Source organism: Cebus imitator, unplaced genomic scaffold (assembly GCF_001604975.1).
Source record: "Cebus imitator isolate Cc_AM_T3 unplaced genomic scaffold, Cebus_imitator-1.0 Scaffold57, whole genome shotgun sequence".
Taxonomy (NCBI): Eukaryota; Metazoa; Chordata; class Mammalia; order Primates; family Cebidae; genus Cebus; species Cebus imitator.
This window is the reverse complement of record NW_016107372.1, coordinates 5,654,331-5,681,320: the sequence shown is the minus strand read 5'-3', so window position 1 is coordinate 5,681,320 and position 26,990 is coordinate 5,654,331. Positions and strand designations below refer to the sequence as shown.

Genomic DNA, 26,990 nt, shown 5'->3' with positions numbered 1-26,990 from the left:
AAAAATTAGCTTGGTGTGGTGGTGCACACCTATAGTCCCAGCTACTCGGGAGGCTGAGACAGGAGAATTGCTTGAACCTGGGAGATGGAATTTGCAGTGAGCCGAGATTGTGCCACTGCACTCCAACCTGGCATCAGAGAAAGACTCTGTCTCAAAAAAAGAAAACTAACAACAAAAGAAAGCAATTTTATTAGTCAATATGCTGACAAGTACAGAAAGCTATAATCCTTCCAGCTCTATGTTATATCAATTTCAAAAGATTTATTGAGGGCTATTTTGTTGGCCAAACTATGTAAAGTTGACCCATACCTTCCAAAAATATTATGTATATATTATAACTAAAATTAGGGGGAAAGTTCCCAAATTAAACTTATATTTTTCAGGTTAAGTCACCACAGTAACACATCACAGGCAATTAAGTAACTTCTGCAGGGTTATTAAAAAGAGTTGACCTAGTATTAAATCTCTTATCTATACAATTTAAACCAGTTTATGTCTTTAATTCTAACATACTGCTTTTCCTTCTAATGATGGAATTATAAAATATGTAATTGACATGCCCAGATAATTTTTCTAAATTAATTTATAGCACTGATTTCAAATCTAGGTTTCATCATTTCTGGTTAATCTAATGGGCCAAACTCAATATGAAAAATATTATAAGCACATGTGAATCAACACTCTTGATTTTGTTTTATAGTTCTTTATATAGCACCAATACTGACATTATCCTGTCTTCCTTCTATCAGACAATTCTAATAGATACTTATTTTAAGGGTTACGTGATCATTTACTTAAGTTGAAAATACGTTTAGGAAAGAGTAGTTTGCTCCAAAACCCATTTATCAGGGTGCAGGTGAGTGGAAATTTAACAAGTTTTTATATGTTTAATTAAATATTATTATCTGACTTTTTATAGGTCTAGCATACTATTTATTTGACCTTTTCAGATAGTTTATGCATCATGGCAAAGTGGTTAGTTATAATTTTATTAATTGTTTTTTTATCTTACACTGATGCAGAGTTTAACGCTTTTTTTCCTGTGAAGGGCCAGGTTCTAAGTATTTTCAGCTTTATGAGCCTATGGTCTCTATCCTGACTACTCAGTTCTACCTTGTAGACAGTACGTCAACAAATAGGTACATCTGTGTGCCCCAAATCTTGATTTATATACACCACCATTCGAATTTGATGTAATTACCATGTGTCATGAAATATTCTTCATTTTAGTTTTTCAACTATTTAAAAATATAAAACAAATTCTTGCTCATGGGTGGTACAAAAACAGGCAGTGGACTGTATATATGGCCAGTGGATTGTAATTTGCCAAACCCTGTCTTGAAGATACATATAAAAAAGCCATGGTATTCACATGCTTATTTTTTCCTGTGTGTTTTTATAATTCAAGAATCAACCCCTTTGCCTACTACATGGGAGAGGAAGAACATTTTTAATGAGAGCAATAACACCTCTGGCTCACCTCATTACTCCTAAAGACAGGGCTAGCATAGTTGCAGGTGACTTGCTACCTCCCGTAATTTCTGAAGAAGTTGCTTCCCCTTCTTGAGTCACACCCGCTGACTTTCATGCCTTCTCTTCCTTGTTCCCTCATCAATGCTATCCATGGTCTCCCGGAGAAACTTCTCTTAAAGACAAAATCTAGAGAACTTTGGGAACTCCAGCTTCCTTTCCAGCCAAGTTAAACTTATACTCCTTATGCAGGAAATGATAATTTCTCACAAATGGTCAATGCAGGTTGGAGAAATTGGTCCAGAGACTGCAGCACAGGATTGGTAATGTTGCCCCAGATCATCTGAAAATTAGTATTGATTGCTGTGTTTATTGTTTAAGAAATTAAATTTTACTCTCACAAGCCTCAAGACTCCCAGCTGAAATTAATTCCAAGGCTAACAAGGTGCTTGCTTGGCATTGGATTCTGTCTCCTAGGCCTTTGATAAATTATTGTTTTTCACATGCTAACTAATGAGGCACAAAAATGAAAACCAATGGAGTTATGCATGCTTGTATCAGCTTTATTTTGGTATCATTCTCAATAGTAAAATGCTCCAAGTGATTATTTCAGAGTATTTTTTTCTCTTTATGATTTATCTACTTGGGAAAATTGAATATTTTAAATAAATATTATGGAGATTTATTATTGCACTGCCTTCCTATTCCTTTGTTCTTTTGAGAAAATATACTCTTAATCTCAGGAAGTACTTAATTTTATTTCTTAGAGAAAGTAATTATTGAAGTGAACTAAAGACTCTTTCTCATTTATGTTACTCCTGTTGCACTGAGGGAACATTAGATGAAATTTTTACATTTGAGGCTTTCTCCATTTATATGCTTTAGCTCCCTGCCTCCTACAACCATGTAAAGTGTGAAGTGTGTAGCAATATGCATTATATACATAGTACAATATCCATAAAATGTATATGTGAAGCATATATAAATTTATATACTATGCATGTATGAATTATGTATCAATGTTCATTCAATATATAGTATTTAGGAAATTCAGAGATATTAATGACTTTTCAATGTCACACAATGATCAGTATCCCAATCAAGTCATTTAACTCTTTCCATAATACCATGTTGCTGCCTTTTAAATAATGAAAGATACAGTTAAAATTAACATTTGGAGAGAATATAGTCTTTTCACTTGATCGTTAAACACACACACACACACACACACATATACATACATGCATTTACACACATATGTGTGTGTACATATATATATATATTTAATTTTAGAATAGTGTTTTTCATTTACAGAAGAGTTACAGTGTACAGTGGGTTCCCACATATTCCACACCCATTGTTTCTCCCATTGTTAATATCTTATATTATCATGGTTCAGGTGTCCTGACAAATGAATCAATATAGATACATCATTATCAGCTTAAATCCATACTTCATTCCTATTTTCTTAGTTTTTAATCCAGTGTTCTTTTCCTCCTCCAGAGTCCCTTTCAGGATAGCATGGAAATTAATTACACTTAGTCATTGGGTCTCCTTAGTCTCCTCTAGGCTGTGACAGTTCTCAGACTTTTCTTATTTTGGATGCCCTTTGCAGCTTTGAGGAGCACTGGTATGGTATTCTGTATACTGTCTCTCAATTTAGGTTTCTCTGGTGTTTTTCCCATGATTTGAGTGGAGTTACGGGTTTTGAGGAGGAAGATGGCAGAGATAAAAAGTGCCTCTGTTCTCATCACATTATAACAAAGATACATACTACCAGTATAATTCACCACTGTTGATCACCTGTTGGAGGTGGTGTTTTCCAGATGTCTTGTCCGTTTGGGCTGCTAGAACAAAATACTATAAACTGGGTGGCTTATAAACAACAGAAAGCATTTTTCACAGTTCTGGAAACTGAGAAGTCCAAGAGCAACATGACAGCATGGTTATGATCTGGCAAAGACACTCTTCCTGGCTGCAGACTGTTGACTTCTTGCTGTGTCAGCAGCATGGTTGAAGGGGTGGCGTTCTCTTGCGCCTATTTTATAAGGGTACTAGTCCTATGCATCTCCCAACCACCTTGAGGTCCCGCTCTTTAGTACCATCACCTTGGAGGTTAAGACTCTAACATAAGAATTTTAAGGGGGCAGAACCGTTCAGACCTAACAGCAGATTCCCCCAATGTATAGTTGCTTCCCTCCTCGCTTTCCATACGATACTTTTTAGGAAGAAGTCACTGTGTGTAGCCTCCATATAAGAAGTGGAGATTGAAATTTCACCTCCTTGACAGGAAGCTTCATTTGATTTTATTTCCATGAACTTATTATCCAAGAATATTGCTTCTGATGAATCATGGTAGAATAAAAATCTTGTCCTAGAGATTGTCCTACAGTTATCTTTTGATGTGTACTTACCTACCTGTGTATGTGTTTTTTTCTTTCTTCATGGGATATATAGTATGATAAATGCCTTTGGATTAAAGATAAGAAATAAAGCCACTGAATTAAATAACTAAACTATAAGAGTTTATTTACTGGGCTTGCTTTCAAATTTGTTGTAATAGTCAATTCCTAGAGTTCTTTCAACTCCAGGGAGCGATGGAATGGGATTTTACACATATTTTTTCTTAAAGAATATGAAGAATTTTGTGATAAAAGAAAAAAGTAGAAAAACAATGCAATCTTTCATGAGTAGTATTCTTTACATACTTCATATGCTTGTTAAATATGGTATTTATTATATGCAAAACGGTGAATGAAAGCATAACATCTTACTATCAGAAAAAATATTATTTAGATATATTTTTGGAAGGATTCAATGATGAAAATGGCCACAGTAGTAACATTGGAGTTTGATTTTGAGAATTAAAAAAAAATGCATGCAAACATGTGCTATTTAAAAATAAATATGTGAAACAGATGTATCTTGCCATAATATAATTATATTCTATGTTTCTTTGTCACACCTTAACATAGAAATATTTTGGGGGGAATTCAAATGCAAACAAATTGATAGCAGATTTTAATAAGAAGATTCTATACTAGAATCTATATATTTGTTAAGATGTTTTTAAATGTATATTTGTATTTCAAATTGGCAATCTTCCAGCAACTTGAGTTTGAATTATCATCTGATATCTAGCCATCTTTCATGTATTAGGCAATGCTTTTTTCATGGAATTTCACATATTGGGCAACACTTTCTCACTCACCATACATGTCTCCAAAAGATAAGAGTTAAATATTATGGAGTGAGTCTGGAAAAAAAAAAGTGATTTTCTTTTCCTAATATTTTAGCAATTTCTATCAATCAAGTAGATATATAACTATTTTAATGTAAAAGAAAAATGTAAAGAATTAAATTCCAAGCTTCATAATTTTTATCCTTATTCTTCTAGTCTTTAGAGTTTTAAGAAATCTATTAATAAATGTACGCACCTATATAGCATGCATTTCCTTTTGACACAAAATACATATTTTATGGATAATACAATACTATATATGTATATGAAATGTTATGCAACCATGAAATATATTGGTGACACTGTTGTCAAAGCAATGCAGAAAAGATATTTTTCAGTTGGACATGCCAATTTATACCATAAAAATGTTAGAGGGAATTAAGTAACATATGACTTAATGTTTGTTTGGACAAGTAAATAAATACAAATATGGAACTGATGCTGTAAGAAATATTGAGCCTTAAGGAAGTTTGGAGGTTTTGCAATGATGTTGAAATGTGTAGAACCCAGAAGATTTTACTAAGAAGATTATCGGGATTTTTTTTTTTTTTGAGAGGCAACAAAAACTGTTCTATGATGGTGGCTTCTATCTAATTCATTAAACTTTTATTGAGAGCCTAGGACTCTGTGCTACAAGTTGGGACCACTGAGATGCGTGAGATTTGGAGCTTGTCCTCTGGGAATTCTGTGTTATAAATTCCATTATGACAGTTTGTAGTTAATAAATTTTGCTTGCATTTTCACCAAAATAGAGTTGCTGCATTTTTATTGTACAGATTATCATGTTATAAAATACTGTCTGTTGAAAAATTTCTGAGCCACTTTGACAGTCTCCTGTTGGAACACACACTTATTCATTAGATTAAGTCAACGAACACCTAAAATTTTATTTAAAAAGTGAATGCTCATGTCCATGGTTCTGAGCTAGGAACTAGATGACACCAGAGACATAAAATACAGCTCATCTTTTCAAGGAACTTTCTATCATATTAGGCATAAGCAAGGCATTCATCTGAGTATCATCTTCTGGGCTCCAAATCCAAGCTAGTAACTTTGATTTAATTATTTAATAAGCAGTTTTTATTCCCATTCATAAAACCACAAATATAGTTGTATTTTTGAGTAGAATCTGGAAACAGTGAAACATACAACAATGACTATTATTTTAATTTTGAAGTAAAATTCAGGCAGTGGAACATAATATAGTAGAAAGAATATCAGCTTTGGAGTCAGACAGACCTGAGTTTGATATAGGTCTGTATCATTTATTAGCTGTGATCATGACCTAGTTTCTTAAACTTTCTGAGACTTAGTTTTATTAATTGTAGTATGAAGGTAAATTCTTTCAGTGTGGCTGGGAGGATTTAATATAAAATAAAGCTCTTTGCAGATGACTGGCATAGCGTAGGTGTGAAAAACTACTAGTTATTTATCAGTGTTAGAATAATAAGACTTGGACAATGCTTTCCTGTTTTTAAAATGAATTGACCTTCATTATCCTATTTAAACCTCACACCAACTTTATCAACTCATTCATTCAGATAAAGAAAACAAGAAGCCCAGTGACCTGCGGAAATTTGACACATCAGGATTTAAATCCATGTTTTCTAGGTCTAGGTCCTGCCCTCTCCCTAAATGATTGGGAATTGTGAGAATGTAATTTAGCTTTGTTAACACAAAAACCTACCTGCCTGGTTTTGGACTAGATATATAACTTCCTCATCTTGCTTAGAGTGTTGTACTAATCCATGCTCCCAATCCTTTCTAGTTCTGTGTATACATTGAGAGGCAGCGTAGTGTAGTTGTTAAAGGCACAGGGGTTGGACATAAACTCTTAGGTTTTGGGCATAAACGCTTGGGTTCAAATCATGACTCTGTCATTTGTTGGCTCTGTAACTTTGGGAGAGTTATCAAATCACCTTAAGTCTCATTTTATTCATCACTATGGGTTAATAAATGTTATGACTTCAGTGCATTTTGATGAGGAATAAACGAATTAAACTATGCAAAGTTCTTAGAATGAAATCTGATATAGAGTAAGCATTATGTATTTGCTGTAATTATCACCCTAAAATTGCAACAGCAATTTCAGTGGCTTCAAGTACACAATTTTAATGCTTCAAGTTATAGAGTAGATTTGCTTAAACAATTATGTGGGAGCTTCCCCAGCCTAGCAGAGCTCATGGGCCCAATTTTATTGCTGTCCTTGTGTGACAGACTCAACATGCTAGCTCTGTTCCAAGGAACAGTTACTGATAGACATGGTGCCACATATACCTGGAAGCAGTGTTTAATATGTGTGTGTGTGTGTGTGTGTGTGTGTGTGTGTGCGTGTGTGTGTGTGTGTATCAATATATAGTCCCCACTGAACTTTCTCCTGGTAACCACAACGACCTTATGAATCTATATTTCTAATTTTTTGAAGTTGATTAGGATCCTTGTCAGTGTGACTATAGGGACGAATGATTCTAATGTAGACATCTGTGGAAGCATTCAAAACTATACCAAAAACTTCTTTGCAAAAGAAATATTTAAGCATTTACATTCTAAGCATATGGAGTACACTTAAAATCATTTTGATGAAAACAATTATTAAAAATAGCTATTCTACTATATTCTCTTTATAAGTAAACCCAAGTATTTAAAAATTATTTTGAGAATAAAATAAATATTTATTAACATCTTTAAAACACATCACATTCATATTAGACCTCATTGAAAAGTAATTCCAATAATTGAATTTTAAAATATGGGAAATAATAAGACAATGGAGCCAACATAATGTTATAGGTAAATATTTGGAAAATTGCTTAAAAGTATAAAACATTTACTTTTCATATCATGAACTTTCAGAACATATTGAAAAATATTCATGCCCAAATTATGTTAAATATCATGATGTTTACTAATTTAGGCACAAAATTTGTTTCTAGTTTCCATGCTTTTATTTTTGTTTTGTAAGAAATTTTATATTTCTATTTCCTAATTAATCTTAAGAGTTTTTGGACTGAGCACAGTAGCTCACATCTGTAATCCCAGAACTTTGGAAGGCTGAGGTGGGAGGATTGCTTAAGCCCATGAGTTTGAGACCACACTGGGAAATATAGAGAGACCTCATCTCTACCAAAAAACTTTTTAAAAAATTAGTTGGACATGGTGGTATGTGCTTGTAGTCCCAGCTACTGGGGAGGCTGAGATAGGAGGATAACTTGAGCCCAGGAAGTCGTGGCTGCTATGAGCTGTGACCATACCATTGTACTCTAGCTTGGGTGACAGAGTGAGACCTTGTCTAAAACAACGCAAAACAAAAAATAATTTTTAAAAGAGATATAGAAACAGTGACATTGTTCTAATAAACTACTAGCATAGTGCAAAAGAAATATGCTTTCATTCCATTTTTTTCTTTTGTGTTCATTCTTTCTTTTTTGCTAGGTGGCATGCATGCAGTGGTTTCATGGAGACCATACAATGCTTGAGATGATTGAGAAAAAGCGTTGCTTGTGCAAGGAAATAAAGGCTAGACAGAAAACGGAAAAGGGCCTTTGCAAACAGGATAGCATGCCTATCTTGCCCAGCTGGAAGAAGAATACAGGTGCCAAGAAGTACAGCCCTCCGCCCTATTCTAAACAGCAAACGGTATTCTGGGATACTGCCATATGAGTGTGCGCAGGATGGTGTGAGCTCCACATTTCTTAATATGAAGAGGGAGGTCGACTTGGACATATGATAATGAACTGTTATATGTCTTTTCTGTGGGAGTGGAATGCCACGGGAAGCTGTGCCTATTCGTGGCAAGTTCAAGATAAAATGCATATGTCCTAGCAATGAAGGCACACTTATTTATCCCGGATTATTTTGAATCCAGAAGATATTAAAATGTAAATATTTTACTAGTTTATGGGTGACACCTGAAATAATACACACTATGCGTATATAAATTACAGAAATATCAAGAGTTTACTATATGATATAATTTCAGTATTAACTGGTTTGTTATCTCTTTTATATGTAATCCCTTGATGCCTTTTATTATTAAGTTTTGCATTTAAAATGTTTGTTTTCCTTGCCCACATTTGGTTTCTGTATAAGATCTCACAACTACAAATCATGTTCAACCACATATTATATGATCTGGTGCTAGTAACGTAGAAGTTGAATATCATATTTGTTAAAAGCATCTGTGCTTTTTAAGTTTCAAGGGTTTGACAGGAAATGAATGCAAATGTGATGCTTAATTTGGACATCCAAGTTACGTTGACAACAATATTTTTGCTACATTGGCTTTATAAGAATTTCTTTTTAGTAACCTCTGGCAGTGGTTAGAATAACCATTAGTCTGACAGTAACAACTAAGCAATGGGTAGTCAGACTCCAGAGAAAGTTACTAGGATATATTGGGCATCCCAGCTGAAAACATTTCCTTGGGAAATGACTTTAGGGGCATGTGGCCTTGCATCGTTGATCTGATTGGAGGAGACCAGGGTTCACTGTGACAATGGAAGGAACAAGGAATTAATAGCTCAAGAGCATAACAGCTTTCAAGAAAGTGGGACCAGTGGCATTGTAGCCACCATAATTACTATATTTAAGTAACTTTTCATGTGTATGCTTGTTTCCCCAAGAAAACGAAAAAATTAACATTCAACTAGACCAGTTTACATATTTTAATACATTAAATGGCAATCTTTCTAAACATTTAGATCCATTAATCAAAAATGTATTTCTTATTATTTTTTTCAAACTGATTATCACCACATTTCCGGGTCGTAATCTTCTGTATGTGATCATCACACCCATTCTTATTGATTATGACACCATGACCAAAGATTAATGACCACTTTTTATTTTAGTTTGTTTAAAGAAAGAAACAGGAAAGGCAGGGGATGAGGGATGGGGTAGATTCAATTTTGTGGTGGTGAAATTTAAGTTAAAAAAAATCATATATATCTTTTAAGAAGAACTTGTTAGTTGAATATAAATATTGTCACGAATGAATAAAAAAGAAACTATCACATATATTTTGTATATTTAAATTACTATTTATGCCTCCTAAAATTGATAGTATGTGGTTCTTTGTTAACAATCAATTTAGTATTATATTTCTGAGAGAAAAGGTGTGTTTTTGAAGTTATTGTCATAGCAGTTTTTCTTGTAAGGGTATTGACAGCAATAGTTCAGTGCTGCTCAATAAAACCAAATATAACAGGAGTTAGAGAATTTTTGTAATCTATATTGCTACAAATCTAGTAATGCTTTATCAGTAATAGTTTCTTTCAAAAGTCTTTTCAATGTTATAACATGATTTTCTAATATTTTATAATTAATGTGTATTTTGATGTCCAATTTGAATTCTGAAAGAATGAGGAAAAAGGTAAGTGGAAGCAGTGTATGGTTGGTGTGTGTGTTTGAGTGTGTGTGTGTGTGTGAGTGTGTGTGTGCATGAATGAATAGTGGGAGGACTGTATACATAAAATGCTTACTGAAGTTGTAGGTTCTGCTTATATAATTGAGGTGGTAGAAAACCAGAATCACAAATGCAGGAGGTCACAAAGAGATCTTAAGTAGCTTAAATAAATCCTGCCAGCATGTTTCACCAGCTATAGATTATGTTTCAAACCCAAGAATCTATGGAACACAAATCTAAGGGTGATGAAAATGTGTTTAGATAAAATCAGAATGGAAATAAAATGTGTTTATGACCCAAGTTGTTATCCTGATTTAAGTTTTTATGACCACATATACTCAAGCCTATCAGTCAGACACAAGATATCAATTCTCAGCATCTTTAGGAAACATATATTCAGGATCAGCATGGTAATGATCAACCCTCCCTTAAAATTTACATTTAGGGAACATCTTTCTGTGGGGAGATGCAAGAGTGTTTTCAGATGCCTATCTTTCCAATATTACTCTGATTTAGGCAGAAGATTTATTTAATGTTGGCCATTTGTCAAGAAGGAAACAGAAGTACTAAAACTATCTGTGTTGGATTAAACCATTCCTATTTGTTCTATCAAACTCATGCTATGGCCAGGTTTTGTACACTCCTTTTTCAAATGCGTTATTTTCTGAGGAGGTAACTTGTTGGAAAATTTTACTTTAGGCAACCATTTAAATTTATTTCTATAAATGCCTCCTTAATTGGAAAGTGACTGAAAGGTCTGGAAAAGTGGCTTAACTGAGATTTGACTCAAGAACTGTTATTCTGTGCCTATACAGTTGTCCCTTGTGGCAATAATCATTCCATAATCAATTTCCTCTTTGTGTAGTGTTTCTCTAAATGGAGAAAAGGAGGTTGTTAGTATGTAGAAACAAATAAGCTGACTCTCTGGCAGTAATCAACCAGGATACTTCAATATATTAATTTGGTCAGGAGATAATGTACAGATAGCCAGAACACTATGCCATAATAAAGCTCATATTTCTAGCAGTGCCAAAGAACAAATCATTTCATGGCATGGTTGTCAGGTTGAACGAGCTCATACTTATGAAAAATGGTCTTTTCACAGCAAATTTCTTAGAAACAGAATTTTTATTGGATGTCACAAGATGCTTTTATATGTGAAACACTCCTTAGCAGAGAAGATATAAATTTCTTTAGAACTGATGGAAATAAAAAATAAGGATCTGCATTTTTTCCAATCACAGAAACCAGCATCCTCTGAGGTATGAGTGGTCTTTTATATAAACACTACCCACATCTCGCCCCTGTTTGTGCTAATGAAGCAAGCTTGGAGTCAAATGTGATGGATTTGTGTAAATGAAGATTAATACCCACCAATGTAAAATAATTAGGAAAGTAAAACATCTGGAGATTAAAATTTGTAGTTTTAAAATATTATATATTCAAATACATGTCAATTGTCTGGAGACAACTGGATACAACTTTACTTTCCAAAATAGTGACAAAAGTGTCTTTGAATGCTTCTAGAGAATAAAAGAGTGTTTTTATTACTACATTTTGGTGTAGGATCTTGCCTATCCATGGAATTTATTTTGATTTCTTTTAGCAAATTTAGTGACCAAGTCAATAAAATGAAATAAAGCTATTGGGTTATCATTTCAACTAATTAAATAAGACACCAACACAATGCACATACAAAGGGAATTTTAATATTACCTTCATGTTAAGAAAAGTCAGTTTCCTAAAGTAGAAGAGAGCTTGTAAAATAACTACACTCACATGTGAAATTAAGAAACAATGATTCCTATGATTTAAGCAGTATATAATCCAAGATGAGAGGTAATTCACACTTACAAAGAACTAGGAGTAGAATAGATAGTAATTCACAATTTGTTGTGTCCCAAACTTAAATGGAAATAAAAGAAAAATGGTACCTATAGCATTTAACATTATGTCACTACATCTTCCATGTGTGCAAAGTAGACAGCTAATTGTAGAATGTGGAGAATTTGTTATTAGTCTATTATTTATTTAGCAATTCATTATTGAGAAACTTATGTATCAGGCATTAAAAATATTCTAAAGCAATTCATGTTAAACATTGAAAAAAATGTCATTCCACCCTTCAAGGAGCTTAATTATGCAATCATCAATATTTTCAAAATAAAGCCAATTGTTTTTAAGAAGATATACAATTGTGTTTACATATGGCATTCTCCTTTTTTTTCAGATCAAGTGTATAGTCAAGCTACAATACTAAACATACTAAACTGAATGTCGAAGTATAGAATACGTTTATGTGTAAGCCTCGATGTCTGCATATATAATATGTATTGCTGTCTATGTAAATCATTAAAACGATAACACATTTTGCCATGTTGGACTTGAACATTATGACTTGGGGTTTGGATGATTTAAAACTCTTTGATATTTGGGTCAATTACATTGCAAAATGTGTGTAATATGAAAAAAATAATGTCTGATTACATTTCCCTTTAAATATTATGAAGTTTCAAATTTAAGGGGAATTTTTTTCAAAGAAATGCTGTTGGATTTATCTCAACTATCCATATGTGAAAATTCTTTGCAAGTGTTCAATTGTTCCCAAATATAACTGGGTTTGCCCACCCTAAAAGCATCTACATTTACACATGTATTCACCCACGTACAGTATACATACTGTATATAATATATATGAAAATGTTTAGTATGCACTTCTTTTGACTGGAACTCCTTAAGTTAACATTTATAGTGTAGCAACTTGTGTAAAGTGCACTGTGATTATAAAAAACAAAGCACAGTAAAGTCACAGGTCTTGTTATCTTGCACTAAAAATGTGTTTACGTATTTAGCAATTGTATGTTTACTTTCTTGCTCTTTCAGAAAACTGGAACAAATAGCTATGAGAAGATGATATAAAATAACATGTTTTTTAGTGGATAATGGCACTACATTTTTAAAAGACAGGGTTTTTAAAGAAAACCATTTAACATCCATTCCAATATAACATGTTTACCATATCTAAAAATCTGAATGTCATATTGCATTTTTCATAATTCATTAGAAATGTCAGGTATGTGCCTGAAAAATTGTGCAAATAAGCATTAGATAACAGATTTCTCTACTCATGTGTTATTAGCCATTTCTATATATGTAATAATATAAACACTGATGTTTTAATGTCTCTTAATTTTTGTACTTGATTTTTTTAAGTAACATGTAATTATAAATGTACTTTGATACTACTGAAGTAACCAGATGTTGTTTGAAAATAAATTGTTTTCTTTAGTGCATTGACAATATTTTACAATACTTTTTGTGCTTATTTATTTGTGCTCCCGTGTAATTATAATAAAAGCAATAGTTTAAATTAGTTGATTTTGTTGTTACTGGTATTTATTTATCAAGAAACAACATAACTTTTTCAAAGAAATGTACCTACATTATTCACTTCTGCAGTTGACCATGAGATTGCATGCATTGTAGAAGACTGATGCTGGTGAGTATTGAGGGTCTAGACTTTTTAATTTGTTATGTGATCCCCAATTTGTCCTTAATCACTGCTTGCCTTCTCCTTCAAGGTGATCCATTAAGTAAGAGGAACACTGATGCTTCTCTTTTTTCCATATGTACCTAATTCCAGTTAAATGACTCAGAGTGTATCTAAGGTGTCTGGTGGCATGAAAGAGAAAATTCTGGCAATCCTAGACCTGTGTATGTAGACAAGATATTTATTGGAGGGATACTTAACATATTCATTCAGTCATACTTTTAGAGTTAACCTGGCTTAAATAAGGAGCAAATCGGTGTGTATGATGTTGCTGGGATATCAATAACTAAAATATTATGGAGCATGATAAATATATGACAAGATTCTGGAGCTCAGTCAGTTGACAAAAAATGTTTGCAAAATAAAGCAGAAACTTATAATAGTTTCCAATGGCTACTACGTCAGCCACTTACATACTCTTTTTTATATCCAATCTCAAAATAATTATAATTTCATAATTTCTCACCAATTATTTCCATGTTCTTTTCATAAAAAGAAAGAAATTTATTCTCACTGTTAAGTCCCACTCTTCCAGCTACTCAAATGTTCAGTGTGCTACTCTACCTTTTGGTTGAACAAGAACTAAGCTATCCATCTCACCACCATCAACAGTCCAAACTTCCATCCATCTCAGTACATCAAATAAGCTCCCTAATGCTTGAAATTATTGGTTTCTCCCATTCTCCCAACCTCCATTACAACTCATTTTTTCTAGCTCAGTGATCTCAGAGTTTAATTAAATTATGTTGACACAATGTTGTGAATGACTGATAAAACAATGTTCATCCTCCTATAGTGATTTGTATTTGAGAAGATTCTTATTAACATGCATGAGTGAATATCTATTAGTAGAATGTCAGGCAATGTGACTAACCAGGAGACTGGAAGAAAATAATTTTGGAGAAAATTTTGCATAACATCACCTCACATCATGTCTTGTAGAACAAGGTTTTCTCAAACCTTGCTGTTCAAAAAAATAAATAAATAAATAACTTGGTCAACTTTTAAAAAGTGTCAATGTCCAGAAGGCTTCCTGGAGCAGTACACAGGCACTGGCAGTTTTAAAAAATCTACTAGGTGAGTCCAATATACAATCAAATTTGAGTATTAAAGCATTGCTTCTCACACTTGAATGTTCATGCTTACCACCTGAGAATCTTGTTGACATACAGGTTCTGTTTTAGAAGAGTTTGAAAGTTGGAATCTCTAGCAAGATCTCAGGAGGTGCTGATGCTGCCTGTCCATAGATCATCCTTTGAGCAGCAACTCCTTGGCAACTCGATTCTCTGCCTGTATTTAGGGAGCCTTTGGTAGCCATTGCCTAGAGCATTGCTACTCCAAGACTGCTTCACAGACCAACAGCATAACATAATCTTGGGACTTGTTAGAATGAAAAACCTTGAACTTTATCCCAAATAGATCTTTGGGCCGAGGCTCATGAATCCCATTTCAGCAAGCCATACAGATGATTCTTACGCCCAGCAAAGTTTGAGATGCATTGTCTTAGACAAATGTGGCTTTCAATCATGGCAACATATTACATTATTGGCAGATTTTTATTTAATGCTGAGGTCTTGGCCCCTCTCTTAGAGATTATTATTTATTAGTTTGGGGTTAGGGCTAGGCAATTTTTTCTTCTTTTTCTCCTCTACCTTTTTCCTTTTTCTTCCTTCTTTCCCATAACCCCTCCAAGGGATTAGAATATGAAGTTGGTGCTGAGAAAGCTATATTAAAGAATCAGCTCTGTCCCAAACACTGGAAATTGTATCATTTCCCCCAGAAATAACATTTCAGCCACGGGGCCAAACACAAGAATGCACCACTTCATAACCCTCCTCATCAAAATGACTTTGAGGTACTTCAGGGTAAAGAGTGGTGTGAAAAAAAAGTCTCAGCTTTTGGTTAAATCAACTCCTTGTGATTGGGTGCACATCTCCCATTTTAGGAGGCCAATATTTTTCATGAGGGTAGGTTTATGTTAAAATTATTCGAAATACTGCTTAGAAATTAGTGTCAAGTGCCCTGAATTGTGGATAAAAGTATTAGGATTCTATCATGTTTTTCCTCAGTTGGAATTAATGTACACCCCTCAAGCACCCTCCCCCTCCACCTTGATACATGGCATTGTGCTCGGGTCTTCATTACAATGCCATCTGACTTATAATGTTTATTTCGTTGAGAATTTCTCTTCTCTACTTACATGGTGGGTTACAGAAAGAGAAGCTACATTTATTTGTTGTAAATCTTGTATTCCCCAAGGTGCCTGGCTAATTGCTTTGCACATAAAACTACTAGAAAATGTTCTTTTATTTAATTTATGTATTTATTCAACAAATATTAACTGAAGTTCACCTGTACACCAAGCACTGTTCTGGGCATAACAGGCCAAAATCAGTACACTTGTAAAGCTTCGATTCTAGTTGAGTTATATATTCTTTTGAGGTTATATTTTCTGCTCTTCTCTCTCATTATATGAAACAAATATTGGATGAGACCCTGGGACACTTTATAATTTATAGGGCAGAATTGTTATATATACATGTGAGCATTATTTAGGCAGTTTTATATCTATATTTATTCATCTATATATTTATTTAAATCCCACTTTTTATCCAAATAAAGAAATTGTTATTTATGTGCAAATATAGCAAGGTGACATACATTAGCAATGTGTGAGAATTTTAGCAAGAATGAAACTAAGGTAGAGAATGAGATAAAACCAATCCAGAATAATTCTAGTTCACAAAATGCATGCAATGATATCCTAGTATCACTACTTATGAGTGTATAACTCATTATAATGTGAGACTAATAACAATGACAATAGTAATGAACACTACAATTTATTTCTTACTTTATGCCAACACTGAACTAAGTTTTCAAGATATCTTCCTTAATTCTCACCTCAACCCCACATATATGTTCATTTTCTGGGTAAAGATGCTGAGGTTTAGAAAACTTTTCCAAACTAATACACAATAGCAATTGATTGTGGAAATTCAAACCAGGCTTATATGAATCGAAAACAAAACCAGTGCAACATAGACTCTCATTTAAATTAATTTTTATTAGTTTGCTATTCATCATATGCAAAGACTCAAAGACATTTTAATCACTATGCAGTTCCATGTAGCCTGAATGGAAGTGACTCATCTAACTTAGGTATATACACTCATCACTAAAAAAGCAGTATTTTTCTCTACAATAGAATGAACTTCAATAGGTACCAAAGATCAGTGTAGGGGACTTATGTTTGCTAAAGTCCTTGTCATTGATAATTGCTTATCAATCTTCTAGCTGATTTCTATGAAGGACAAATTAGTTTTCTAGGGTCAAATAGTTAAGTTGGCTTTTTAATTGATTTTGTTTGTTGATTTTCCTTAAGGTAACTATTGTTGCCTTCTTGTGTTAGGGAATATATCAATCCAAATTTTTTTTGTCTTTCTTTATGAAGATACCGTATGATATCACATTTATTAAAGAAAGAGAAAAGAGAGAGAGAGAGAGACTTGATATTAAGTTAAAATGTCTAATCCCACTGGGCACTTGTGCCTCAATACTCTATTCTTTTGTAATATTTTTTTCACAGGGGTCCTTAAAAGGTGCTGCTCATAACACTTCAATTTAAAAATCCACATTTATTTTTATTTTAATAGCCAATAATTTTTTGTATAAATATAAAGTTAACATATTAAATTACTTTATTTCATTCACTGAATAAATATTTCTTGAATACTTGTTATATATCAGCCATGGCGATCAGTGATCAGGCTATGGTCATGAATAAAATATGGTAACCCCGCTTATCTTTGAGCTTATAAAATGGTTGTGATTATTTATATCAAGGTTGAAGTTGATAGCATCAGCTTAACCCAGCTTACTCACACCTTAAGGACCATAAGGTGTGATGTTCAAGTGCTACTCAGATGTGACAAGATTCAAAAGTATTCAAATGGCCACAAAGAGCCTGCCCTGAGAGTAGAAGATTATAGGCTGCCAGTGGAGGCATTGCTTTGCCATCCTCCCCATTCCCTCGGGGTTTGACACCTGTTTCTCAGAGATTACGTATGCAGACTTACTGCTTCCTTGGTAAGCACATGCTTTTCCTTTTACAATATGAATACTATGAAGAAAACTATACAGATCCCTGAGACCACTTTGGAGATCATTGCATATCTCTGAATATAATTCTCACAAAATACTCTGCTTGCCTGAGGATCCTTTAGACTTTTTCTGAGACTAGCATTGAAATGTTCTACTCTAAAATTTTTTTGACTTCTCATAGTCTTCAAATGCCAATTACATTGTCCAAGTTCTCAACCATCCCACTCTTGTTTACTGAAATGTGTCAATCCAGTAACGTACATATAAGTCCCTAGAAACCCCAGCCGCCTCCCAGACTACAGGATCATGCTTCAAAGACCTCAAATTCAAATCATTGTATGTATTGGGTAAGAGAGACAAGTCTCTGTTGTCAAACACTGCAACAGGCAATAAGCAAGGTAGAGCTTGAAAAAACTGGAGCATGAGGAGAGGGTAGCCTGCAGTACAATCTAGAACATGAGGGTATGGAGTTCGCTTGGGAAAAACACAAGGGTAGGGATCTTATGAAGTTAAAATATGATTAAAATTAGCTAGTTCTGGGAAAAAGTATAATTCATCTCAAATATTGTTGAGTAGAATCTTTGAAAGAGTTTACATCATTTTTTATTTGAATGCATAGGCTCTTTTCAAATAAATATTAGGATTCTGTAAAATACACCACTGGAGAACTTTATTACAGTGGTTTGGAACAGAAGGCAAGGCAAGTCAAGGCATAAAAATGAAGAAAAATTAGTACAAGGAAACAGTAAGGCTAAAAATGTATTGGTTTCATTATTTTCTGATGACTTCTTGTAGTTTTATTCTTTCTGCTTTTTCAATGCATCATTCACTAAATCTAAGAAGATGAGATGGGATAAAAACAATAGTCAACTATGCAAATACTTGAGGAAAGATTTTAGATATCTGGGGAATTGCAAAGTTTCTGAGATAAAATGTACCTGATGTGTTGGGGAACCCTGTAGGTCACAAGTATAAAGATGAGGCCAGAGAGAAATGCAGGGGCCAGATTATCTAGACGCTGTGGAGTTTACATGCAGGCACTGTGGAAAATATTTTACTTATCTCTAAAAGCCAAAGTCCTAGGTGAAGTTTAAGAGTTTAAGTGTGGACAAAAGACCAAGGATTGCCAAACATTTCATGAAAACTAACAGTAAGATAAAAGGAAATTAAATGAAATAGGTAAGAACAGGAAAAGATCTTCAATAAATATATTTAGATCGATTGCCATAGGTGGGTTGAATGTGAAACTAATGAAGCTTAAATTTAATGTTAAAACTACTCTGAGGGGAGAGACCCTACTAATGCGTTTGTGTGTGGTCATATGATTTGGTAAAATTTGTAAAAGTAGGCTATCTTGACTTTGGTCAGTTGAAAGTGATACCTTTTTCTACCCAAAATTACTTTCCATTCTACCTCTCCTTGTTTTGGGGGCATTGGAATGGCTTTGGGAATTTTGGGGATTTGGCCGAGAAGAACTTGGGTTGGACATACATTTATTTTAGCAGGGTATTTTCATGTGGATCACAGAATTCATTATTTTGTAGGTTTTCTTTAATTAAAAAACATCCCTCTTCCATCTATATAAGCTTCAGTCTTCACAAAATTTGGAATTGTCTCTCTTTCTCACAGATATTCATAGATGTCCCCAGGGATATAATTTCTATAAAATTAAAACAAACTGCAAAGGGAAAAATAAATCAGAAAAAAAATAAAACTCATAAAATATGGACTACTTGAGCTGCCTCCCCTTCTCTTATCCCTTCAAATAAAAGAAACAAATAAGAAACAATGTACAGATAAGAGATTAGAGCCATTTTACCAATGATTTCAGGGAAATATGATTTGGATATCTAGGAAACCCTTAGGTCGTAGGCTATATTAAGCATGTTATATACATCACCAAAGTGGTCTCATTTCCTGAATGTGCTCGTTTTCTTTACCATATGATTGCTGCAATATTTATGAGAATTGATAAAATTAATCTATTTGGAAACCTAAGCTGATATGTTTGCACAGAAATGGCTAGGCAAGAAAGAGTGTTAAATATAACTGAAAATGATTAATGTACACCTTCCCAGCTCCAAAAGTAAGCCTTCATTGTCTGCTGTATGAAAATCTAGTTGTGCCCTTTACAGTTTTTTTTATATAGCTGGTATGATGTTAAGCTTTGTCAGCAGGGGGTGATGGAGAGACACTGCAGGAAGAAGGTCCTCTTCTTGTTTTTTGTTTGTTTGTTTGTTTGTTTCTGTTTTTGTTTGTTATCTCCTACTTCTTATTCTTATTGTGCAGCTGCCAGCAGAGTGTTTGTGAGTCATTTGTACATTTGTAGTGTACACCTCCATCCTGTTTCAATGGTACCCCAAAGGAGTATTTTTTGCTTTTCTGGGGACAATGAACCAGGCCTGTCCCAGAGAAACTAGAAAACATCTTTGCCACCCAGTGGGCCACAAACACAGTTCTTTCATGAGGTTGGATACCAGCCTTGAGGAAGGGACTCTCACCTTCCATATATGTATTTCTTTTTTGAGCAATTTCCCTCAACCCTAGGGAAATAGTTAGATTCTCTTTACTGCTTTTTAGATTCTCTCTATTATAGTTAATAGTTCTTTACTTCAAATTTCCCCATTCAAATTACTGTGTAGTTTCTGTCTACTAGTTGAATTCTGATGAAACACTTTTTATTTTTCTTTACTATTATCACTGTGTTTTTCATTTTTGTGAACAGTTTTATAAACTATTTCTACTGTTCCCATTATATAAATATGCATTATATAAATCGTATACTCACTTTACTGTTGATGACAGCAAAGCATTGAAACATATGATAAACTTTTTGAGCCAAAATAAATATTGGTCAATTTTGGTTCTGCTTACTTGTTAGATGTCTTCATATATTTTGTATATATTTTATTGGGGTATTCTTGATATTTTGCTTTTAAATAAAAGACATTTGAAATTCAGCAAGTTCGCCTGTTTTATTCCCTTCACTTTCATAATTTTTGTTAATAATAAATAAAATTAAATTTCATACATTTTATACTTTATAAAACTGAATGCAGGTAAGAGAGTTGGTCTTAAGGTGGAAGAATGGTTTTATAGCATCTGAAATTGGAAAGAAAAAGCAAAGGATAAAGAGATGAAGAATTTTGTTGAGAATGAGACAGGATATTAGGTGAGTTCCTGTCCTATGTTCTTAATTATATTCAAACAGAAAGAAACAAGGTTGTCTGCTAGCCAGAAAAGGTAGAAGACTTGATGAGAATGAGTACAACAAAGAGGGAGATGGTCATGGTTAAATAAAATATTTTCCAGTCTTCCTGAAAATGCTGTTTGTACAAGAATGCTGGTCCATAGTGTCCCTCAGCCCTCAAGGTGGGGCTGGCTAGAGAGAGCAGACCTCAGGATTGATCTACTAGATGGTTATTTCAGTGGCTGGGCAGCAGTTGTTTAGATCTGAAAAAGATCAGAGTTAATTCTTTTTGAAAATTCATTTTTTCTCTTCTCTCTGTGTATACCACTGAATTGCATTTCCAGAATCACTCTTGGATGTGACCCTTGACTGAATTTAAAATGTGAATAGAGAAGATGAGCATACATGCCAGTCCAGTATGGAAACCTCTTAGATGTGCTCTGTGGTGACTTTGACTTCTCTAGGCTGACTATGGTGGGCTTCCTCAACTCCTACCCTAGGCACCTTAGGCAGCTGCATGCTGAAGATGAAGATGGCAAGGTGTCATTCCACTAGTTTCTGCATCAGTATATAAAACTGAGTTACCTCTTCACCATCTGTGTACATTTATTTCACTTGGAAAGATCTTGAACTTTTATAGAAAGAGAAAATAATGTATTATATTGATTTGTTACATGTGTGAATCTCTTTGTTGTACCATTGTCTTAGCCAGTCCAGGCTACTACAACAAGATAACATAGACTGGGCGACTTAAATAACAGAAATCGATTCCTCACCGTTCTAGAGGCTGGAAAGTACAAAATCAAAGCTGCCTGCTGATTCAACTCCTGGTGAGGGTCCTCTTTCTGGTTATACTCTCACAAGGTGGAGAGGAAGAGAGAGGAAGCCAGCTCCCTCATGTTTCTTCTAGTAAGGGCACTGGTCCCATCATGATGGCCCCACACTCATTATCTAGTTTTCTCCCAAAGGACCTATCACCAAATTCCATTGCATTGGGAACTAGGGTCTCAACACATACATTTTGGAGGGACACAAATATTCAGTTCATAGCTACCATTCAATCCCAACCCTAACAAATATAATTGGCTTGGTCCATAAGAGTCAGTAATATGGTAAAGAGCTAAATATGCATTGTTTTCACTATTCTAAAAGAAATAAAATTGTTTTCTGTCATTTTAGATTGTAAATGGTTATAGCAGATACAAATGAATGAACAAATAAATAATAGAGTAGAGCCTGTATTCTTCTGGAGAAAAGGCTCCATGGAATGCCAAGAACTATACAACTATTGTTCTTTCTTATAAAATAGAAGAATGTAAATATTTTACTACTTATAATGCCTAAATACAGATGTGAAAGTTAGCTGTTCTGATACCTTCTGGGTTTAAGCATATCATTATTTTCTAAAATATCAAATAGTATAATTACATTAACATAATGCATAAAACTTGTTTTCCAGTGTAATGTTTCTCTCTGTGCAAGGGATATCCAATAACATTTTGGCCTCTCTCTCTCTCTCATATGCTTTCTCTATTCTTCCCTAGGGAAGGAAGAATCACATCATTTTTGGTTTGGGACAAAAATCCCAGCTCAAATGCCTTCTATGTCTTACAGAGGGCATGCATTTTGATCTGCTTCTAGTTGAAAGCTGACAAACCTAGCAGCAGACATTTGGCCTTGGTAATTTATTGTCATCCTATAGCTCATGACTTTGAAAACAGGCAAATTGTTAAGGATAAATTAAAGTTTAATACATATTCAATACAGCATTTTTTTTTCTCTGCTTCAGAAACCTTATTCCTTCTAGAAAAAAAGGTGGTTGGAAACATATTTGTGTGTACTAGATTAGGCAGCCAGAAAGAGTACGTAATACCTTGATATATAGCATTCCTTTGGAAAAATTAAAACTGGGGAAGGAACCGCCCTGGACCCAAGTGTCCACGTGGCAGGGAGAGGCTGGAGCTGAGTATCCCATCTGCACCCAAAGCGGATCCTCTCCCATTTGCTGTACTCTCTCCAACTCCCTACTGTCTTCCTTAGCCCCACTTGATTCAGTGACGTTACCAGCCTGACATCTGTTTGAACTCTGTTTCTGGTACTCTGCTTGTTTTCCCTCATGGTGGTTTGCATTCTGAGACTTAATAAACTGTGATTACAGACTCCCTTCAAGGGACTTGTTTTTATGAAGATTAAGGATGAACTATTCTTAAGAACAATATCCACACACTAGCAACTGAGTGCCAATAATGTAAATATATCAGTGCTTTTCAAATTTCTGCAGATTCAGCCCCTCCCAAAGCAGGCACTGAGGCAGGATTTGGGATGCAAGGTATCTGTCTGAGATCAGCAAATGTGAAGGGAAGGGTGAAGAAGAGCACTGGACCAAGGATGAAGCTAAATAGCCACAGAGGCCCCACAAAGTCTTGGGCAACCTGACAAGAGGTCCTGAAGGGAGCCTTGGAGGGTCCCACACTGGGTCCAGATGGCCTGCTTTTTCACACCTCTTAGCTCCAGCAGCAGCTGGGGAAACAGCTTTGAGGACTGGAGAGCTGGAGGCAGCAGCTGCCCTCACTCTCTGTAGCTGGGCTAAAGTCCTCTTGAAGGGGATCTGAGTGGCACTACCTTGACTCCACCACACACATTAATCTAAAATTTCAATTTCAACCCCCAAGAAGATTCTGTAACAAACTTGATGAGGTGACTCTAACATTCATCTAGATTTAAAAATGTGTGAGAATAGGCAATACAATTTTGAAAATGAACAAATGGGTAGAAATTGACTTGATAGGTTTTCAAATACTCTATGAAAGTCTAATAATTAAAATTGTGTCATTTTAAAACAAAAAATAGGCTAGGAGAGGTAAAAACAGAATAGAGGTCAAAAAGAGCAAAGTGTATTATTTATATATATATGGAATAAATATGGAATGCATGTTGCATGTCAAGTCAGCAGGGAAAAAAGATTATTCAACAAATAGTGGGCATAATTGCTTATTCATTTGAACAAAAATCATTTTGGTCTCTATTTTATTAAAATAAATTGCAGTTACATTTAGGAGTAAACAGAAAATACCCCTCAAAACTATAATGGCATTTTATAAATAATTTAAGTTATAATAAAATATAATATAATACATTTTATAATGCTTTGCCAAGTGGGGAAAAAGTTCTTATATGTAACACATTTCAGATTCCATATCTATTAAGAAACTCATAGATTACTCTATAAAAGTAAAAACTGTGTGAAATGAAATACACACAAATAAAATCAAAAGGCAAAAGATAGACTAGAAAAAAATATTACAAAATAGACAACATACCCAAAGTAAAAATGTGTGACATATAAGAGCCCCCTAAATATCTATATGAAAAAGTAAAATAATAGAAACATGCAATTCAGAGTAGACACAAATAGCTAATACACACAAAATATAATCAAATCAATAATCAGAAAATGCAAAGTAAACAACACTGGTAGATATTTTTTGATTAGCAGATCTTGCACAGATTAACATGATTGATAGATCATATCTAATATTGGCTACACTGTGAGTCATTGTTTTCATTATTCTATAAGAAATAAAATTAATGTGTATTCTCATGACCATTTCCTTCTTTCTTTCCTTTTTTTTTTTTTTTTTTTTAAAGACAGGGTGTCACTCTGTGACCCAGGTTGGCATGCAGCAATATGATGATGGCTCACTGCAGCCTCAGTCTCTTGGGTTCAAACGATCCTCTCATCTCAGCCTTCCAAGTAGCTGGGACCACAAGCATGCAACACTACACCTGACTAAAGTTTTTGTTTTGAATTTTTGGTAGTGACAGGATCTCTCTATACTGCTCATGCTTGGACCATTTCTAATAGTATAAATTGCTACAATCTTTTTATATATTTTTTTAAATGGAGTCTCACTCTGCTGCCCAGGCTGGAGTGCAGTGTCATGATCTCAGCTCACGGCAACCTCCACCTCCCAGATTCAAGCGATTCTCCTCACCTGCCATCACGCCCAGCTGAATTTTGAATTTTTAGTAGAGATGGGGTTTTACCATGTTGGCCAGGCTGGTCTTCAACTCCTGACCTCAAGTGATCCACCCGCTTCAGCCTCCCAAAGTGCTGGGATTATAGGCACGAGCCAACAAGCGTGGCTACTACAATCTTTATAGAGGACAGTTTTGGCAATATTTGTCAAAATTGACTACACAAAAGTCTGCCTATACAATATAAATTGGTATATTGCCACCAATTTATTTGTGAACAATTGGAAGCAATAATAATTCTATTAGGAAAATGATTAAACTAGCCCACAATACCGATTGTATATCAGTACTGTGTATGAGTTGAGAAGTGTCTGAGTATGTTGCAGTAACAGACAACTCCAAAATCTCAGTACTTAAAACAAAAGGTGATTTCTTGCTCACACAGGGTCCTCTCAGGTCAGCTGGAGCTCTTCCTTGTGTTCTTATGCAGGATCCAGGAAGAACGTATCACCACCAATCTGGGGTTTTATACCATGTTCCTAGCAGAAGAGAGGGTGTAGCGCCTTGCAGACAGCTCTTAAAGCTACTACTTTAAAGTGATAACATGTCTCTCTCACTCACATACCATTCACAGGGAAATAGCCAGCCTCAAGGGCACTGCACATTAAATCTACTGTGTGCTTCTAAGGAGTACAAGAAACTAAGGAACTACCACTCCATGGAATAAAAATATACCTAAAACGAATGATGCAGATAAATATGTTCATATCTTAATTTAAAGGTTCCACTGTAGTTCTACAGTATATTTAAATTCCATTGCTATCTTGAAAACATATATATTTGTATATGTACATATATATTCATGTAAATGAATTGACAAAGTTTTGAAATTGTAAAAACTATTAACGAGAAGATTGTGGCACAACGTTGTTTGGCAGTAGTGATGGGTTACTTTAACTTTTACTGTATATACTGTAATATGTTTCTCAAGAAAATGTAGCACATATACACCATGGAATATTATGCAGCCATCAAAAACAATGAGTTTGTGTCCTTTGTAGGGACGTGGTTGAACCAGGAAACCATTATTCTCACTAAACTAACACAAGAACAGAAAATCAAACACCACATGTTCTCACTTATAGGTGGGTATTGAACAATGAGAACACATGGACACAGGGAGGGGAGCATCACACACTGGGGTCTGTTGGGGGGAGCTAGGGTAGGAACAGTGGGGGGTAGGAAGTTGGGGAGGGATAACATGGGGAGAAATGCCAGATATAGGTAATGGGGAAGAAGGCAGCAAACCACATTGCCATGTATGTACCTATGCAACAATCTTGCATGTTCTCCACTTGTATCTAAAAACCTAAAACACAATAATATATATATATATATATATATATATATATATATACAATATAATTGTAGAAATGCATCACTATTGCTTGCTTGATTTAAAACTGATTTAAGAAAGTCACCAAAAATTCCTGGACCTTTTTTTCCCCTATTTTTTTAGATGGAAAAAAGTAATTACCTAAAGGTGAACTGGAAAAATAAAGTTACTGTCTACATCTTATAGATCCCAAGAAATATTTGTGTGAATTTTCTATCTATATCTTGTATTTCCCCCCAAAAATTGTATGAATTTACGCTTTATACTGTCTATATTCCAAGTAATCTTTGTGTGTATCGGTGAAGATGCATTCTATAATATTAGCTGTTCCCAAATAAAGGAGTCAGTAATTTTTATCAGATCAAAATATATTTTACTAGGAAATTTTAGCCCTTGATCTCTTCCTTGTGTCTCTCCATTTCTTAAAACAAAAGAGTCATTTAGGAAAAAACCCTGGTCCCTTTTTGTCAGCAGTCATCACAGTCATCACTTTCTACTTAGACACACACACAGAAACACCATCCCTACCACTCTGCAACGCACACCATACACACACACACAAAGAAACACCATCCCTACCACTCCGCAACACACGCCATACACACACACACACACACACACAGAAACACCATCCCTACCACTCCGCAACACACACCA

The 26,990-nt window shown here is 34.5% G+C and overlaps 1 protein-coding gene across 4 annotated transcripts in view; it reads left to right on the top strand.

Moving 5' to 3' along the window:
* Positions 1-13,488, top strand: part of NYAP2 (neuronal tyrosine-phosphorylated phosphoinositide-3-kinase adaptor 2) — a 305,362-nt gene extending 291,874 nt beyond the window's left edge. For all 4 annotated transcript variants that reach the window (XM_017529148.1, XM_017529147.2, XM_037738758.1 and 1 more), the window contains one exon: positions 8,144-13,488. In XM_017529148.1, coding sequence (XP_017384637.1) covers positions 8,144-8,371 — 228 coding nt within the window. In that variant the 3' untranslated portion in view covers positions 8,372-13,488. The remainder of the gene's footprint in view (positions 1-8,143) is intronic.
* The last annotated feature ends 13,502 nt before the right edge of the window (positions 13,489-26,990 follow it).